Raw genomic sequence first — 19282 nt, 5'->3', positions numbered from 1 at the left:
GGGCTGGGTAAGGCTGGGTAATTGATGACTCCAAGATCCCTAAAGACAGCTAATGTGCTGTCAGTAAAGTATTGCCAGATCCAATCTTAATATTTTTCTGTACCAGAGCCCTTTTATACTTGGAGGTTCTGTCACTATTTAGAAAAAAGTTACACAATCTACAGTTATAATCCCTTCACTCACAACCTGTCATGCTGTGTTGGCCTTGAGACAAAATCAGCTTCCATGCGCTGCATCCTCACCCAAGAGAAAATGGTAGAGTCAATTCCTGGGCACCCTGAGAAGCCCTTCTCTGCATCCTCCTTCTAGACTGCAGAAAAAATCATTTTCCTCCGTGACTGATGGACAATCATTTTCCTCCGTGACTGATGGACAGCCCTGGTCTGGGCAGCCCTGGTCTGGGCATCCACATTGTGGATGGTACTGTAAGTCACTGGTCACCAATATGGCCACTCATGCCAGGCTGGGCTGAGGTGAGATGACTATCAGGGCAGGCTGGATGCTAAGCTGCCCAATGTCCATGAATCTCTCAACACTTCGATCTAAAAGCAGTAGCATACCATCTTCAGTTCTGTGGCTATAGGGAATGCCTCCTTCTTCTCACTGTGCCAGGAAGCGGGCGCAAAGTGACGGTATGGGCCTGTTGGTTTCCCCTGGGCTGTGGTGTGAACAGTCTTTGAGTTTTCCCTTGGTGGGGGTGATGCAGGCTGGGCATTAGCCTGCTGAGTGCCTATTCTGCCTATGATAGTATATGCAGAGCCTTCCAGCAAGGAGTGGCATGGGGTCTACCATTCCTCTGTTTTCAGCATGGAGTGCAAGGGCTTGGTAATGGTGTCGAGGAGAAGTGGGACGGAGGGTGGAATCCTCACCTATGCTTCCATCTTCACAACATGTCTCTGGGATTAGAGAGGTTGACAGTGGGCTCAGCAGCTCTAAGAAGTATCCCCCTGAGATCTTCCCAGAATTGGATCCAGAGAACTAAGTTATTCCACTGTAAATCTTCAAAGGTGAGATAAACAAGCGACGTAACTGTCTCTGCCGCAACTCTTCCATAGACAGATTTCCAGGGTCTGGATATGATGATACTGGCCACCTCTCATTGGGTAGAGCCCCCAAATCCATTGCTCAGAACATTAAGGCAACCCAAATAATGGCCTATCAGGAGACAGTCAGACCCCATGGAAACAACCCACTCTTCTGCTGCCTCCACCAGGGAAGAGATCAAGTATGAAACTCATTCAAATATACATGTGCACCCAAGGTTTGGCATGCCTGCAAACAGTCACACTTGGAATGCCTGATAAGCTCTCAGGGCAGTGGCAGTGGTTGTAGTAATGGGCAGGGTGCTGGAGAGCACAGCAAACAGAGTGCCAAGCATCTTTCTGTCATCCACTTACAATAGACAAATGTGGGCAGTGCTGGCAGCAGAGGGAATGGGAGGAAGGTCTTGTGTAATCCCTTGTTTCTTAGAAGGGGAGGGCATGAACTCTGGGAACTGACTGGTCTCTGGAATTACCCAAGGTTGAATTCAATCTAGGGCTAAGTCATGCAGTCCCTTCACCACAGCACCCACAATTGCAATGTGTCAGACCAAGGGGTTAATGCTAGCCATCATGTCCCAGAGGAGACACTGGTCAGTCTTGACAGCCTCACTCCATTCAGTTTTTATAAAATGTCTGCCAAAAATCAAAGCTTAATAACCATAATTTGTCTGTCAGTTGTTCCTCCAAGAAAAAAATATTCTATAAAACAGCAGAAAAATTGTTCGAAGGGCTTTAATTCCCAGCAACAGAGTTAAGAATTTATTAACAAGAGAAAGGTTTCTCAAGCAAGAGAGTGACATAATTAAAGAAATATATTAAGGAAACTAATATGATGATGGTATCCAGGATGAATTTCAATGAGAAGATATAGGTTTCTGGGTAGGGATGCAAGCCAATAAATGTACTAAGCCAAAATCATATTGATAATGTTGTTTCTTAAAATGTATGAGGGTTACATGGGTATTTTATTACTCTCTGTAACTTATATAAACATATACATATATATTCCATTGTATTATGAAATATTAATTCAAGAAATAAAAATAATATGCCATGCAACCCACTATAATATACCTTTACCATTCATCATATGAGCTTTCCTAACATGAGTTAAAGAATTATTGGCATGGAACTTCCTTCTCTAGGCACCTCATGTGCCTAAAATAAATTGATTTGGAATTTTTAAAGATGTCTCCTCCTAGCCCAATGGTTTTATTTATTGTCAGAAAAACATTATTCAGAGTTATAATTCATGTGGCAATAACCTTAACTATTAATTTTTAAATGTTGACAGATGATTTTAAGACCAGCATTAGTATTCATCAATAACTAAATGATATTTTTATAAAGTAATAATAATAAATCCATGCTCTCAGACATTGATAATATTATAAAACTTTTAAAATTATGTTTTACTCTACAGGCTATATTATCACTGAAATACCGTCACTTTCACAGGATGCCATGACTATTTTCCAGCAAATAGAATTAATTAGAAATTTAAATTTGAAACCTGATATTATAATCAATATTAAGGTAAGAATATTAGTTGTGTTTCTAGTATGGTATATATAACCATTCTTTTTGATAGTTAAATTCAAGGAATGTTCTTAATTGTTTTAAGGAGTTAGGAAAATAATAATTTATGCGTCAGTTATAGGGTCTGAATTATACTTTGTCATACCTCTGTGCTTTTGCACCTGTAGCTCCATCCACGGGAAACACCTCCTCGCCTCTTCACCAGGCTTCATCACAGTTATCCTTTGAACGCCAGTTCAGGCATCATCTCTGCAGAACTTTCCCCAACAACCAACCCCTCCGCACCAACACAAACATTAACTAACTCTCATTCTCTCTCCCTCTCTCTCCCTCTCTCTCTCCCCCACAGCTGCTTCATCACAGGAAAGTTAAATACTTCTCTGATGACCATTCATGTTGCTCTTTTCTATCATATTACCTCACTGTGTTGTAATTGTCCATTTTCTTCTAGACTCTGCCTTACTTGGCGGCAGGAACCATGTCTCACTCCTGTAAACCTCAACTAGCACAATAAGTGGTACCTAATATGTTTGCCAGTTAAATAAAATGAAAGAATGAACAAATTATTGGATGTACGAATGTTAAAGAACACTGATAGGTTGGTCCTGTTCCCATTTCTCTCCTTTACCAGCTGTAGAACATGGTAAATCACATTTAGGAGCCTCAATTTCCTCTTCACAAAGATGATACAAAGATAGCTGCTTCATAGGGTTGTGGTAAGAATGCAGTGAGGTGAGGACCACTTGTTTATATGAACATGAATGATAACCGTTTATAACAATACCCTGCCTGATTCCCCAAAGGGTTTGACAACTCAGAATAAATTAGATGGTCCTCAGCTCAGGTGCAGGGACTCAGTGGTGTGTTTGGGCTAGCTGTGAGAGACAGGTGGCATTCAGTGATGGGTGGTGGGGTCATCTGCAGCCCCAGCCCAATGTCATGGTTAGAGGCCAATCAAAATCCCTGTGTGACCTTCAGAATGTCACCCATGTGAACATATGTATAATGGAGAGAAAAAAAATCTCAAACAATTAACTGAAACCAAATATAAGGTCTAGGCCATGGAACACAGAGATTATATAGGAAATTAAGACTGGGTGGAATAAGAACACAGAGATATACAGGCCATAAGGCTCCAAATGCTCACTAAATTTGGGTCATAAATTTGGTTCTAAGTTTGATGAACCAAAGCAGAAGGGGAAATGTGACCAGTTATATAAAATCCGCATTGCCCATGAAAAGACAAGCCATTCCTCAGGAAAAACAAAATGAGAGATATATCTTACATGGGTCTCAACATAAGGATTGTTAACGTAGAGAATGAAGTCCTTAACCCCATTGATATTGTGTGATGGTGGGTGTCCATGGCAGTTTCCACAGGTAGCTGGGGCATAATCAGAGGGCCTCATGGGAGATAGAACTTCAGTACAGCACACACTTCTCTGATGGTTTGGCCTTATTTGGGAATAGAGTCTGGGATTTCTAGACCAGAAGTTTTTAGCCTGGGATCCATGAATCCTTAAGCATCCATGAACGTTCTGAAACTATATGCAAATTTTATGTGCATGGACATTTTTCTGAAGCAAAAGCCTATGGCTTTCATCATATTCTAAAGAGGTCTGTATACTAAAGAAACAAACAAACAAAAAAAGTGCATTAAGGGCCAGTGATCTGCTACAGCAGTGGTTCTCAGAATTTGGTCCGAGAGCCAACTGCATTAGCAGCACTCAAGAAGCTTGTTGGAAATGCAGATTCTCCGGGAGCACCCCAGAACTACAGAAACTGTTGGGGTAGCATCCAGCTGTCTGTGTTGAGAAGCCCTCCAGTACACATGGATGCTGCTGAAGTTTGAGGATCACTGCTCCCAGGCATACCTTCAGATTCACCCTAAGATTAATAAATCACTTCCTATAAGTGAAAACAGGAGACAATAGTCTTTGTCAAGGACCCAAAATGTGGGTATTCTGCGTTGCCAAATGAGGGCAAATATACATGTGTTTTTTTAAATTACCAGAATGGGTTGAGATCTTTTTTTGTGAAAAAATTAGAAACCCTAAATAAAAGTCTTGCCTCAGTAAATACCCATCCCATCTCCATATAGAAGTAGTCTGAAGAAATCAGAAAATGAGCACGAAAAGTTCTAAAGTTTCTTGCTTCCTTTGTTTCTCAAAAGTGTGATGCATGAACTGTTGGCATCAGAATCACTGACAATGTTTGCTAAAATGTCTGAGCCTCACTCTAGACTTAATAAATCACAGGGGAAGCAGAAATCTTTTTTTTACGGTCCTCTGTATACAGTTACACTCTAATGTTTGAGAACCACTACTATAGAATGTCATCCAGAGTTTATCGTGAAAAATATTCAGAGCAGGATTTACAGCTCAAAACCTTAGTTTATCATTAATAATGTGTCACAGAGCGTGGGCTACAGATCAGAAGGCCTGGTCCCAAGTTGTAGTTTCCCCTCATGACATTGTGACCTTACCCTGCCAGAGCAGTCCTTCTCTGATCAGCAAAATGGCTTTAATCATATTGTATTATTTCTCTTACAGGGTTAGTTTAAGAATTGAGTAAAATATTACACACGTGGAAGCACTTGAAATGAGAAAATTACTCATAGACTTTGGTTTTGTCCTGTTTTACTATCCAGATTCAGTTTTCTCATTTACAAAATGAAAAGGTTAGACTAAACTAGATGACCTTTCAGGTCCCATTCATTGATGCTATTTTATGAACTACTTCATCCATAAAGCTGTAAATGATAGTAAATACTATAAATACAAGATATATTTTTTTTGTCATAAGATTGTGGCTATTCCCCCATTTTCATCCATTCTCAGCTTTTTCAAACTAATCTGACAGAATCCTCCTGTGTACCTTTGCTGACTAAATTGATTTTCTATTCTATTTCTCTGGCTCTTTCTACTGTTATTCTAACCCTCTTTTTTTATTTTAATCTTAAAGCTTCTGATACTTTCTCACATGTGTTACTTTTGGGTAAAGAAAAGTGTTGTCATAGCATAAAAGTTGTATCTTGTGCCTCTCTTGGTATATGATAAAATCTGATTCAAAATGCCATTTACAGTATTGAATTTGCTCAGGGTTTTGAGGAATTTGGGAGTTTAGATACTGCATAATATGTGAATAGGAAGTAAAGGCATATTCAAAATGTTTTATGTAATTACTAATGTTGTTCCTTAGTGTCCTGACTATGATTTATGCCAAAGAATTTCGGGGCAAAGGCAGCACAGTAGTACTGGATACATATTCACAAGAGATCAGTGGGATCCTGAAGCTATTGAGAGTCGTAGGAGAAAGAAGGAAGAAGCCCAAAAGGAAGGAAAAGGAGAAGAGGAAAGGGAAGAGGAAGAAGAGCAAGAAGAAGAAGAGGTAATATCCCCATACCAGATACTACACTTTTAAACTGCTATCATTAAATTAAATGATAGTATAAATAATTAAAAAATAGCAGCTACTAGAGAAAATTACACTTTCTTTAAGTTTTCATTTAGTCTTGAGGAAATAGCAAAAATATTTCATGTTTTCAAGAACCATTAGATCATAATGTAGAGGTCATCAAGTTTAAGATCATCCTTCTTGTCAGTATGGAAGTCCCTCCATATCCTGACAGCTAATCTGCTTCATTTCATAGCAACAGAGAGTTACTGGTCACCTACTATGTGTCAAGCACTATGTAAGCTAGAGTGAGGAGTTAGAGCCATATAAGACAAGTGTAATATGGAGAAGAAGGTAGCCCAGTCAGAATCCAATTTATGAAGTTAGTATAACCCCGATTTCAAACTCTGACAAAGAGAGCACATGAAAAGAAAGCTATAGCCCAATTTCACATATAATGTTGATACAACAATCCTAAATTCAGTACTAGTAAGCATAATGCAATAGGGCCTCAAAAGAATCTTCTACCATGACTTAATGAGGAAAATTGATATAAAGAAATCTGTTAATAGGTGACGGGTTGGATTTAGCCTACTGGGGTGGGACAGGTCATAGTTTGCCAGTCCTTGCCCTACTGAAATATACCTGTGATTTCTATTATAAATTTATTTATTTATAATGTTTAATAATTTAAAATAATTTCTATAATTTCTAAATTATTATGAATAAATACTATTTCTATTAGGGCCTAGACTCTGTGAAGTCAGATGTTAATTTGTAGATGGCTACATCGCAAATCATTTGTCTAGTGGAAAAGATAAGCCCCAAAGGCTACAGTTTTATTGCCCTGTAGGATATTAAGCAGGATATCAAACTTTGCACTCTGATTTCAGTTATTATAGATACTTCAGCTTTGTCATCCTGCTGGTTCCCTCACTAATAGGTTAAATGAATTTTTGACATTCATTCTTTCACTTAAGAGTAGATCTTAAGAGTTCTCATCACAAGAAAAAAATTGTAACTATGTATGATGATGGAGGTTAACTAGACTTATTGTGATCATCTCACGATATGTACAAATGCAGCTGACCCTGGAACAACTCCAGGGTTGGGGCACTGACCCTCCATGCAGTTAAAAATCCAAGTTAACTTTACAATCCAACCTCCGTATCCGCAGTTCTACATCCTAACAACCGCAGATCATGTAGTAGTATGGTATTTACTATTGAAAAATATCCTCCTATAAGTGGACCCATGCAGTTCAAATTCACGTTGCCCAAAGATCAACTGTATTGAATCATTATATTGTACACCTGAAACTAATGTAATGTTATATGTCAATTACATCTCAATTTTTAAAAACTGTTATTTTAAAAATATAAAATAATCTTCCCTCTGCAAATAAGGCATTCGATAAAAGTCAGCATCTATATACCAGATTTTTTAAAAAGGTAAACCACACAGCAAATAGGAAAAAAAGTGTGTCATTTTAGCCTGAATAAAGCATACCATTGTAATTAAGATAACAAATATGATAATAAGATAATAAATATGATATTGAATGCCTACCAGGCCTTGGGCTGAGAACTTTTACACATACTATTTCCTCTGCCTTGAAATAGTCTTTCCCCAGAAATCTGTGTGGCTCTACTCAAATGTCACTTCTTCAGAGAACCCTTTCATGACCACCTTCTCCCATCACTCTCCATCCCCTCTCCCCTGCATCATCTTTCTTCTTAGCTCTTACCACCACAGCCTAACCTGTGAGGTATTTGTTTGTCTACTTATTTATACTCTGTCTTCCTCAATTGGGACATGTACTCTCTGAGCCCCAGGGCTCAGTTCTGTTCTGTTCCCCAGTTTTGTTCTCTGTCATCTCTCAAGCTCCTCGAACAGTGTCTGGCACAGAGTAGGCACTTAAGCTTTATTAAATGAATGAATCAATGAATGAATGAGCTACAAGCTCAGGTATTCATAAAAAATCTAATTTCTTTGTCTCTAAAAATATGATGTTATTCCTTTACTCTTCCCTACTTATTGGGGAGCAAAAAGAAATTAGTAAGTATCCAAGTGAATTTAAAGCTTTATTCCATCTGATTAAGGAACTTCAGGGGTGTTCTATGTCTCTAAAATAAAAATCCTGTTTCTAATCTGCCCTTCTCCCTTCTTCTCATCCCAAAAGGGCATCTAGGTATAAGGAGTGAGGGATATGACTTGTAAATAAAGTAACGACTAACATATATTTAACATCTTTTCCATTTAGGCATTTATTGCTGAAATGCAGATGGTGGCTGAAATTCTTCAACATCTAGTTCAGAGGCCTGAGGATTATTTGGAAAATATCGAACGCATTGTTAAATTTTATAAGGAAATAATTCTTCACCCTTTAGAAGTAAGAACAAGATATATTGCTGAAAATGGGAATGTTGGTATCTGTGTTTTAACCCTGAAATAACTTTCACATTTCTTCCCTTCATGTATTATCTACCTGATTCTCCTCCTCTTGAGCTTGGTAAAATGCTATCAGAATAAGATTGCATTCCAAAAGCTGTTTCACAGAACAATATTATTTTACTCTTACGAAGCAGGAATGTTGCTGAAAATTGCATTTTTCAAAAGTCATTAGGGGAATTTATTTATGGTTGTAGGCTGGAAAGTCCATGTCAAGAGATTGTTTTGTGAAAGCATTTATGGGTTTATCAAAACAAATGTACACTTGAGGTGTATCTTTTATTCTAAAAGGAATTGTTAATTTAGTTAAATTGCAGTCTAAAGAAGAGCTATCCCAGACTGGTTTCTCTGTTTATCCCATTCAAAGATGATTATTTGTAAACATGATAAGGCCATTATATATTATAATAGGAAATTTTTAATTAAAATAATTAGCATTTTAAAAGTATGATTACTGAAATTATGATTATTGAAAAGCATATTTTTATGGTTAAAAATCCAGGGCAGACTCTGTCCAATTTATGTTGGAGATTTATTCAACAAACATTTATTATCTGGTATTTGGCCAGATACCATGCTAAGCAATGGAAATACAAAGAAAATAGAAAACAGTCCTCAAATTACCTCTTCCCATCTGATAGAGAAACTAAAAGAATTTGTTTCATGCTGTTTTATAATGTTTATATATCTTTAGAGACAAATGAATGGATCATTTTCATCACCATTGCCCACCCCGCCCCCGCCAAAAAATGAGAACCAAACTGGTTTCTTTTTTTATTGAAATACAGTTGATTTACAATATTGTGTTAGTTTCAGGTGTACAGCATAATGATTCAGTACTTTTGTTTTCTTATGTATGACTTTGATTCCTCCCTTCTTCTTCTTCCATTCCCGGCCTTTAAACATAGCTTCTTAAGTGTAATTTACATGTCTATCTATAATATTCTTTCTCCTTCAACAAAAATATTCTACATATTCCTTAAGTGGCTGGCATTGGGTATCAAATAAAGCATAATTAATATCAGATTCTGAAGATTAGAAAACTATATTCATGGGCAGGAGGTTGGATAGGGACCAAGTCTCACATCCTAGCATCACCAATGCCCAGGGCAGTGCCCAAATTCTGGCGAGTGGTAAATGCTTAACAGATGGTCAGCTGAACAAGTGATGAGATCACGAAGGAAAAAGAATAACAGCTTCCGTTTCATTACATGTAAAGCTTCTGGAAATAAATTTTTAAAAAACACCTCACTCAAATAAAAAGACAACAAACTTGAAAAATATCCACATCAACTATGATAAAAGATTTAAAGCTTTGATATAGTAAAAGGTCATAGACTCACAGACATAGAGAACAGACAGGGTTAACAAAGTGGGGGGAGGGTGGGTGGGGGAGGGATGGAGTGGGAGTTTGGGGTTAGCAGATGCAAACCAGTGTATATAGAATGGATAAATAACAAGGTCCTACTATATAGCACAGGGAACTATATCCAATATCCTGTGATAAACCACAATGGAAAAGAATATTAAAAACAGAATGTATATATATGTATAGTGAATCACTTTCCTGTACAGCAGAAATTAACACATTGTAAATCAACTATTCTTCAATTTTTTAAATGTGAAAAAAAAGGTCATAGAAATGATTTTTCTAAAACCTGTAAGGTCTTACCCTCCCGATGATAAATGGGCAAGAAATATGAGCAGACAATTCACAAAAATGAAAGACAAAAGAGTAACAGGACTGTAGAAAAATGTTCAGCTTTACTGATAATAAAGAAAGGCTAATCTAAATTAAGAGATATTTCCATGATCAAATTTTAAAAGATGAACAAGGAATAAGAATTACTAATTCTAGCAAGTATATATGGTAAAGCACACACTCTCATACCCTGCTGAAAGGAATAGAAATTAGTATGGTGGTTTTTAGACAGCTCGTCTGAAAAAAGCCCAGAAGTGGAAAAATTCTAAGCCCTACAGCAAAGCATAGATAAGAATCGATTGCCCTGGTGCCAGCAGAGCAAGAATTTCAAAGCCAAGAACCTAGACGTTAGGCCTAGGAGATGCTTGCTGAATAGTATATAGCTTGCCTTGTAAGGTAATTCCAAGGTGCTGGTGTGTGTGGAGGGAGGTGGGAGAGCCTTCAAAGGTAGGAGCCTGCAATTCCAGTCTCCTCTGACCTGGCTGAGATGTCAATTCACTTGGAAGGCCAATACCACCAAAATTCAGTGTTCCTTCAAAAGACATGAGGAAAGCAAGTGGGAGCAAAGTAACCTGCATCATTTTCTGGCTTATATCCTACTTTAGGAGTAATCCAAGGCTAAGTCCTCATTCTCGCCTGTCTTCGAATCCCACCTTGACTCCCGGTCGGACCTGGTATAGGATCTTTAGCCTTAGGATTGTTCCTACCCTAGACTTAGTAAGTCCATTCTTAAGAATCTAGCTTAAGGAAAGTATATGAAACGCAGAAAAGCATAATGTACTTCCTTGTTCAGAGCATGGTTATTTATGGTTAAATAAATAATGCAGACATAATGTGCCTTCTGTCTAGAAGAAAAGAAATACTTAGAACCTGACCTTGCGCAGTATTATGAAAGACAAAATGTACTGGACATTTATGGAGATGATTTTGTTCAGACGATTGCAACAGGGAGAATGTTCATTAAGGAGGACTTTCTCAAAGAAAAGTAAGGGGGCTGGGGTTTTATGGAGGCAGGTAAACAAGGGAGCCACCCTCAGGTCCTATGGGAATCATGAAAAAAGATGGAGATGGATCTTATCCAAGTCTTTGAGGAAAGGTGGAGGTGGGTCTTATCTCCCCACCATCCCTACTTTCTGGGAACACAAGACTCAGATACAGTTCAACATTGCCAATGTCAAAAAATAAAATCCCTTGGATTTTAGATTTTAATGGTAAAAAAAATAGTGGAAGAAAATTTATAAGAATATTAATATATCCTTGAGATAGAGAAAATCTAATTTAAGCAAGGAAGGAAATCCAGAAACAATGAGAACAGATTTCATCATAAAAATATTTTATATTGCAAAAGATACCATAAACAAAGTCAAAAGATAAATCATAGCAAAGCAAAACATTTACAAACCATATGGCAGATAAGGGCTAAAGATTCTCCATGAATGTTAAGCAGAAGAAAGAGTCTAACGGAAAATTGTACAGAGGTTATGGTTTGGCAGTTTACAGAGATGGATATCTGGATACTGAACATCACCCACAGCCAGGGGAATAAAAAGTGAAATGAACCAACCCCATTCTTCAGCTAGCAGTTTGGTAGAAATTATTCTATGAATACATACAGAGAGATAGATGCCCCAAAACACTTCTGTTGGGAAAGACTCTAAGACTTCACTGTAGAGAAAAATGGATAAAACAGAAAGAGAGTAAAATTCATGGTAAGAAGACTAGTTTAGACTTTTGTAAAAGCTCTCCTGAAAATAACAACTATTATGTCAAGTATAAAGCAAATAATTTAGCTTTAAATATTTCTTCATGGTATATTAAGATTCTGATCTTTTGCCAATGATCTTGAATGATGAGGCTTGTGTTCGATCATCTGCAGGAAGTAATGGCTGAACACGATTCCCAGTATCTCATTGAGCTAGACGGAAATAAGCCCCCAGAGGAGCTCTTCACGGTAAGTGCAATGCTTAGTAAGAATATGCCACAGTTTGGAAAATCAAAAAAGTATCAACTGGATTATACTTATTTTAATAAATATCATTAATAGATTTACTTTTTTAATACCATTTATTTTTGAAAAATTCATCTTGACACTTAAAAATTCATCTTGACACTTAAAATTTTGATGTGGTATTTATTCATATTCATGTCCATATTTAAATCAAAACCGCATTTGAATTTAAAATCTGTGTGACCAAAAGTGCCTCAAAGAAAAGGAAAAGCAGGTAACAGCCAATAGACACAGGACACGATGCTTAACATGAGCCATAGGGAAATGCAAACCAAAGCCATAATGAGATACCACTTCAAATCCACTAAGATGGCTAAAATTAAAAACAGAAACCAAAACAGACAATAAATAACAAGTGTTGGTGAGGATGTAGAAAAATTGGAACACCCGTACATAGTTGGTAGGATTGTAAATGGTGTGGCCACTCTGGAAAACAGTGTGGCAGTTCCTCAAAAGGTTAAACATGGAGTTACCACGTGACTCAGCAATTCGTGTCCTAGGTATATACCCAAAAGAATTGAAAATAGGTGTTCAAATGAAAATTTGTGCATGAATATTCATAGCAGCACTATTCACAATAGCTAAAAGGTAGAAACAACACAAATGTCCATTAACTGATGAATGGATAAATAAAATGTGGTATACTCATACAATGGAATATTATTCAGCAATAAAAAGGAATGAAGTACTGACACATGTTACAACATGGATGAATCTTGAACACAGGCTAAGTAAAGAAAAGTTACAAAAGATCACATATCATATGATTCCATTTACATGAAATGTCCAAAATAGGCAGATCTACAAAGACAAAAAATGGATAAGTGGTTCCTTAGTGGCAGGGGGTGGGGGGCGTGGGTTTACCACTGTGGGAGATCCCAGGATAAATGTGGAGTGACTACTAATGGGTATAGGGTATATTTTGGGGGTGATGAAAATGTTCTAGGATTAATTGTGGTGATGGTTGCACAATTCTGAATATTCTAAAAACCATTTAATTGTACACTTTAAATGGATGAATTATATGGTATATGAATTATATCTCAATAAAGCTTTTTTTAAACAGAATATATGCATATTTGAAAATACAATATTATTTTCACTATTAAACAAATGACAATGAGGGGAAATAGTTTCCATACTTATTATAAACAAATGCGGAGTATCTTTTATAAATATTTTAAAACTTCTGATATTTCAATAGGAAAAAAGCAAACATCTCGATAGAAAAAACAGGTAAAGGGCATGCGCAGGTAATTTAGCAAGAAATGTCTAATGATATATTTTTTTAAACTTCTACAATCATATTATTAGTCAAAGAAATGCAAACAGCACAAAGAATAAAAAGCAGCATTTTCTTAGCAGATTTAACAAATTTATCCAATATCCAGGATTGTGGGGAGGGTTTGTGAAATGCTCTTATACCCTTTCAGTAGGAGCATACAGGGCACAATCTTCCTGGAAAATAATACGGCATATATGTATCCAAAAGATTTTTTTTTGTTTTGCGGTATGCGGGCCTCTCACTGTTGTGGCCTCTCCCTTTGCGGAGCACAGGCTCCGGACGCACAGGCTCAGCGGCCATGGCTCACGGGCCCAACCGCTCCACGGCATGTGGGATCTTCCCGGACCGGGGCACGAACCCGTGTCCCCTGCATTGGCAGGAGGACTCTCAACCACTGCGCCACCAGGGAAGCCCCAAAAGATTTTTTTTAATGTCTATCATCTGTCCAAAGAGGCCCAATTTCTAGTAATTTATTCTAAGGAAATACATGGAGATATACAGGAAGATTTTTGTTCAAGATGTTTATGATCAGAAAAAAAGCAAAAAATGCTTGGGAAAGGGTTTTTTTTAAATGTGTGAATTTGAAAGACTAATGCATGATTTTTGGCAAAAACATAATAGTAATTCTTCTGTTTATGGTAACCATACTAAATACATCATTTAAATATATTTCACGTGATAACTTCCCACTTAGAATGTTAAGGAAGAGAAGGTACTTTTTTTTTCCCCCAAAATGTAAATATCTTCATTCTTTTTTTTTTAAACTGAGGTATAATTGACATACAACATTATATTAGTTTCAGGTATACAACATAATGGTTCGATATTTGTAGATACTGTGAAATGATCACCATAATAAGTCTAGCTAACATCTGACACCATACATAAAGAATTTTTTTTCTTATGATGAGAACTTTTAAGATGTATTCTCTTAGCAACTTTCAAATAGGCAATATAGTACTATCAACTATAATCACCATGCTATACACTACATCCCCAGGGCTTATTTATTTTATAACTGTAAGTTTATACTTTTGAATTCCTTCAACCATTTTGTCTACCTCCCATCCTCCACCCCCCACCTCTGGCAGCCACCAATCTGCTTTCTGTATCTATAAGCTTGTGCCTTTTTTAAAAATATCTGCATTCTGATTTAAAAGTTATATACACTCATGGTTTTAAAATAACCAGAAAACACAAAAGTACAAAATACAAAAATAATACAAAATAATATGCATCATAAAAATTACAAAATACAAAAATATACATTACATAAAAAAATAAAAGCAAAAAATATACAGTCCAATACAAAATAATACAAAAATACATTACCTTCTTCTCAAACACCTAATAGGTGTGCAGCATTATGATAAGCTCTAGGGATACAGATGGGAAGGGGTCGGAGAAGTCCCTCCCCTCACACAGTATCCAATATGTTGGGGGAAAATAAATATTTCAAGGGCAGTTTGTGTTATCATCTGGGAGGTACAAGGTACTATAGGAGCTCATGGCAAAAGGACAGGACCTAATCTCATGAGGAAGGCCATGTGTTTGTAATTATTTCTAAATTGAAACTCTAAGGATGAGTAAGAATTAGACCGTGAGGGCTGGTGAGGGGAGGAAGGTGGGACAGTGTTCCAGGCTGAGGGAAGGGTCTGTGTGAAGCCCCAGAGGCAAAAAAGAGCCTAGTGAGTTCTAGGAAATGAATGAAGGACTGGAAGATGGAGGAGTTTTTAGGGGGATGGAGTAGGAGTGGAGTAGTGCCAAAACTTTAGGAATAAGCAGGGGTTGCAGCAAGAAAGGCCTCATAAGCCATGTTGAAGAGTTTAGACCTCATCATGAGAGAGTGGGCTGCCAGTGAAAGGTTTTAAGCCAGAGAGTAAAATACTTCTACTTCCATTTAAGAAAGATCACTCAGACTGCAATGCAAAGGAAAAACTGAGGAGAAGCAGGTTGGTGGGAGGAAGACTAGTTCTGACTTTTGCAGCACATCAGATAAGAGATGGTGGTCTAACCTAGGGTAGTGACTGTGGGAATGGACAGAAGACAAACCTGGGAGCTACTTAATGTAGGAGGACAGGGAGAGAGAAAAGTCAGAAGCAATGCCCAGATTTTTAGTTTGATATGGCTGGTGGCCACATAAGTAATAATGCTGGTGGTGCAACCAAATTAGGGAGAAGCTCCTCACTTAGAATATGCTCTTGCCAAGCTCATCCGTGATCTCCTGATCAAAGCCAGTGGTGACTATTTGGTCTTCATCTAATTCACCTAGAAGCAATATTTGACCCAGCTCATCACTTCTTCCTTCCTGCTCCTTTCTTCCCTTGTCTTCTGGGACCCCACACTACTATAGCTCATTCTACCACTAACACTCTACATCTCTAACCTCTAGAGTTGGAGGATCCCAGAACTCATTCCTTGAGCACTCTTCTCTGTCTACCCTCATTTCTTAGGAGACTTCATCCAACCCAATGGCTTTAAATACCTTCTAAATGCTGGCAACTCTTAAATTCAAATTACTATACCAGACCTTTCCCCTGAATTTCACACTTGTATAATCAACTGCTACTAAATATATCCAATATATCCAATTGGAAGTATAATTGTCATCTCAGATTAAATGTGCAAGATAAAAGTCCTGATCCGCCATCACCACCACCCTGCCCCAAATACACTCCTCCCACAGTTTTCCCCTCTCAGTATATGTCACATCCATCCTTCCAGCTGCTCCTCTCTTTTTCTCATATCCCACATCCAACCCATCAGCATATACAGCAGGCTTCTTCTTCAAAATATATCCAGAATTTGACTACTTTTTACAACCTGGGACACACTTTCCTCAAGGTAAAGGGCAGAAGTTCCAACAGGCCTGGTTGAAACTTGCCAAGCCTAGAGGCCCCGGCCAGCAATGGCACCCTGGCACTTCTGCCCACATTCTATTGGCCAGAACAAGTTACATGGAGAAGCTCAATACCAATGAGATAAGGATTCTCACATAAATTAGGGAATTAACAAGAGAAGGGCATGAATATTTGGGGACCAAAGGGTAGACTCTCATGGGTTGAACTGTGTCCCCAAAAATATATGTTGAGGAGCTAACCTTCAATACCTGTGAGTGTGACCTCATTTGGACATAGGATCTTTTCAGATGTAATCAAGTTAAGGTGAGGCCATAGTGAATTAGGATTGGTCCTAATCCAATATGGCTGGCATCCTTATAAGAGAAGAGACGCATGAACACAGGGAGAAAATGGCTATGTCACAACAGAGGCAGAGATTGGAGGGATGCATCTACAAGCCAAGCAACACCAAACATTGTCGGCAAACTACCAGAAGCTAGGAAGAACAAGGCAGTATTCTACACATGAGCTCATGACTTTTGCAGGACATTTGAGATGTTCAAATGCCAATGTATTAAAAGACTTGTTCTTTAAATTTAGACAGTTATGGATCGACTTAAATATCTGAACCTAAAAAGAGCAGCTGTTTTAACCAAACTTCAGAGTGCAGAGGAAGAAATTAATGACACGATGGAAAATGTAAGTTATTTTTAACTGTTTGAAAGTCTACCCTTTCACTATATGTTGTGACCTTAATTTGTATCCTTTCAAGGTTTAAAAGGCTCTCAGGATACCTTTTATAAAAATGGATTTGATATTTGGGAAGCTGTAATATTGGCACAATATTCTTGTAGACACTAAACACAACAAAAGTTTTGAAACAAAGAAAGACAATAAAATCAGATCAACCAACGACAGGAATAATAAGAAATAAAGAAACCCAAGTTCAGTTTCAAAATTTTGCAGCACCAAAGAAAGCAAAGACATAAAAGCCCTCAACTCTATACTCATTCGTTTCCCCAATCATTCAACCAATTTTTAAAATAACTACTGTGTTCCTGGCCCTGATGTATTGTGGATGTGATGGTGATCAAATTATAATTGCCAAGTGCTAAAAGGGCTACCAGGACTTTTAAGTGGAGGATATGATCTATTCTGGGAAGTTTAGATTCACCTATAAAAATAGAAATAAAAAAACTAATACCAGAATCATAGATACTATAATTCAAATAAATTGTGGAAATAAATTTAAGGAAAGAGGTCATTTTGTTATTTTGTACTGTGTAATCCCTAGATCTTAATGGCTGAATATAGCTGGAATATATAACACGAACTGGTGCTGAAGAGGAGGAAAGGTGGGCCTGATGCACACAGAAGCTCTGTACTGAGGTACTGAGTCACTTCTAGGTCATAACTGAAGGGAAAATTTAAAGTATTCAGAAAACCTGGGGGCTTTTCCGACCCGCAATTGCCGGGGTCTCGGCTTCCAGAGGAGGAAGACGGCATCGCGGAGGGTCCGGGCTGCGCTGCGCGAGTTCCGGCAACTACTACTACCACCGCCGCCGCCGCCGCCGCCGCCGCCGCCGCCGCCGCCGCCGCCGCCGCCGCCGCCGCCCAGGCCCGGCGGGCCGCCGGCCACGGCGGCAAGTTCTCGCGGGATAAGAATGAGCCCGCGCAGCCCTCGGAGCGCGAGCCCGGGTCGGGGGTAGTTCCGCCAGGAGAAGCAGAATCAGCTGTGGGGGAAGGCCCAGCGGCTTAATCTTTCTCCTGTGAAATTGTGCGAGCTCCACGCTGATCAAGATATAAGCTTGAGCTTCAAGATACATACGCGAAAGGGACGAATTCAAGAGGAAGAGATTGAAGGCTGAAGGCTTAGATGAAGATGGAGAGAAAGAAGCAAAACTTATCAGCAGTCTCAACGTTATCCTGGCCAAGTTTGGTCGGGACGGGAGAAACGACGCCCAGGCCAGCCGTGAGCAGCAACGTCCTCAGCCCCGGCACCGAGGACCACAGCCTGGAGGACCCCCGGCTGGAGAAGCTGTGGCACAAGGCGAAGACCTTCGGGAGGTTTTTCAATGAAGAACTGGACCAGTCGTGGTGGGAGTTTCAGCATCACAGGGAGAAGGTCCAGGAGAATAAGGACCTTCAGGAGACCCTGAGCAGGACAGAAGAAATTAAGGAAAACGTCGTCAGTCCCGCCGACATGACCCACAGCCAGGAGAATGTGCTGCAGAGCAGACATGCCGAGTGAAGGACAGGCTGCGGGACATAAGCCAGGACTTCGACCACCTGCAGAAAGTCGGCCACCGGGGCTGCGGCGCCAAGGCAGAGTTCGACGAGCCCCAGGTGATGGATCTGTGGGACCCGGCCAGGTCAGCCACCTTCACAGAGAAGGAACTGGAATCCTTTTGGGAAGAGCTCAAGCACTTTGACACCAAAATCGAAAAGCATAACCACTATCAGAAGCAGCTGGAACGAACATCTCATCACGAACAAGCACGTGGTTGGCCACCGGGAGCGCAGCAGGCACGGAACAGAGAGATACGCCTTGTTGGAGGAGAAGACCAAGGAGCTAGGCTACAAGGTAAAGAAATATTGACAAGATCTGTCCAGCCGGGTCTCCAGGGCTCACCACAATGAGCTCTGAGCGCCTAGGGAGCTACACACAAAAGTGTGTAGCTGCGGCTGCTACATACTTCTGCTTTCTAGTTGACAAAAGCGTATAGCTGCGGCTGCTTAGCTGTCAGCTCCTCTGGTCTATTCTCCCAGTCTCCGTGTCCTCGTGAGTTCATTTCTTTTTTCATTCCTCTGCTGTCATTTTTGCAAGGTTTTAGGAAAAAAGCAAACACAAATGTATGTGTTCAGTCTGCCTTTAACCAGAGACAGTCATGATCATTTTTACGGCTGTGATATCGAACTCATTTGAAAGCTCATCTTTTCATCGCCCCTCAGCCCCCGCTAGATATGTAGCCTCGGGGGCTCAAAGTTGAGAGAGGAGCATGGTCTGCTATTCACACA

At 39.1% G+C, this 19282-nt stretch overlaps 1 protein-coding gene and 1 pseudogene across 2 annotated transcripts in view; both read left to right on the top strand.

Annotated features, from left to right (window-relative positions):
* Positions 1 to 19282, top strand: part of AK9 (adenylate kinase 9) — a gene marked incomplete at its 3' end in the record, with an annotated part of 120560 nt that overhangs the window by 12791 nt on the left and 88487 nt on the right. The window contains exons 6-10 of the mRNA XM_079939416.1: positions 2467 to 2579; positions 5784 to 5972; positions 8242 to 8370; positions 12008 to 12082; positions 16865 to 16963. Of these exons, the coding sequence (XP_079795542.1) occupies positions 2467 to 2579; positions 5784 to 5972; positions 8242 to 8370; positions 12008 to 12082; positions 16865 to 16963 (605 nt within the window). The remainder of the gene's footprint in view (positions 1 to 2466; positions 2580 to 5783; positions 5973 to 8241; positions 8371 to 12007; positions 12083 to 16864; positions 16964 to 19282) is intronic.
* Positions 17070 to 18911, top strand: LOC307195219 (alpha-2-macroglobulin receptor-associated protein-like; annotated as a pseudogene). The gene is made up of 2 exons: positions 17070 to 17092; positions 17705 to 18911. The product of its transcript is annotated as an alpha-2-macroglobulin receptor-associated protein-like (transcript).

This window comes from Stenella coeruleoalba, assembly GCF_951394435.1.
Source record: "Stenella coeruleoalba genome assembly, chromosome: 12".
NCBI lineage: Eukaryota > Metazoa > Chordata > Mammalia > Artiodactyla > Delphinidae > Stenella > Stenella coeruleoalba.
Note: the sequence above shows the minus strand (reverse complement) of the source record. Positions and strands in the feature narration are given on the sequence as shown.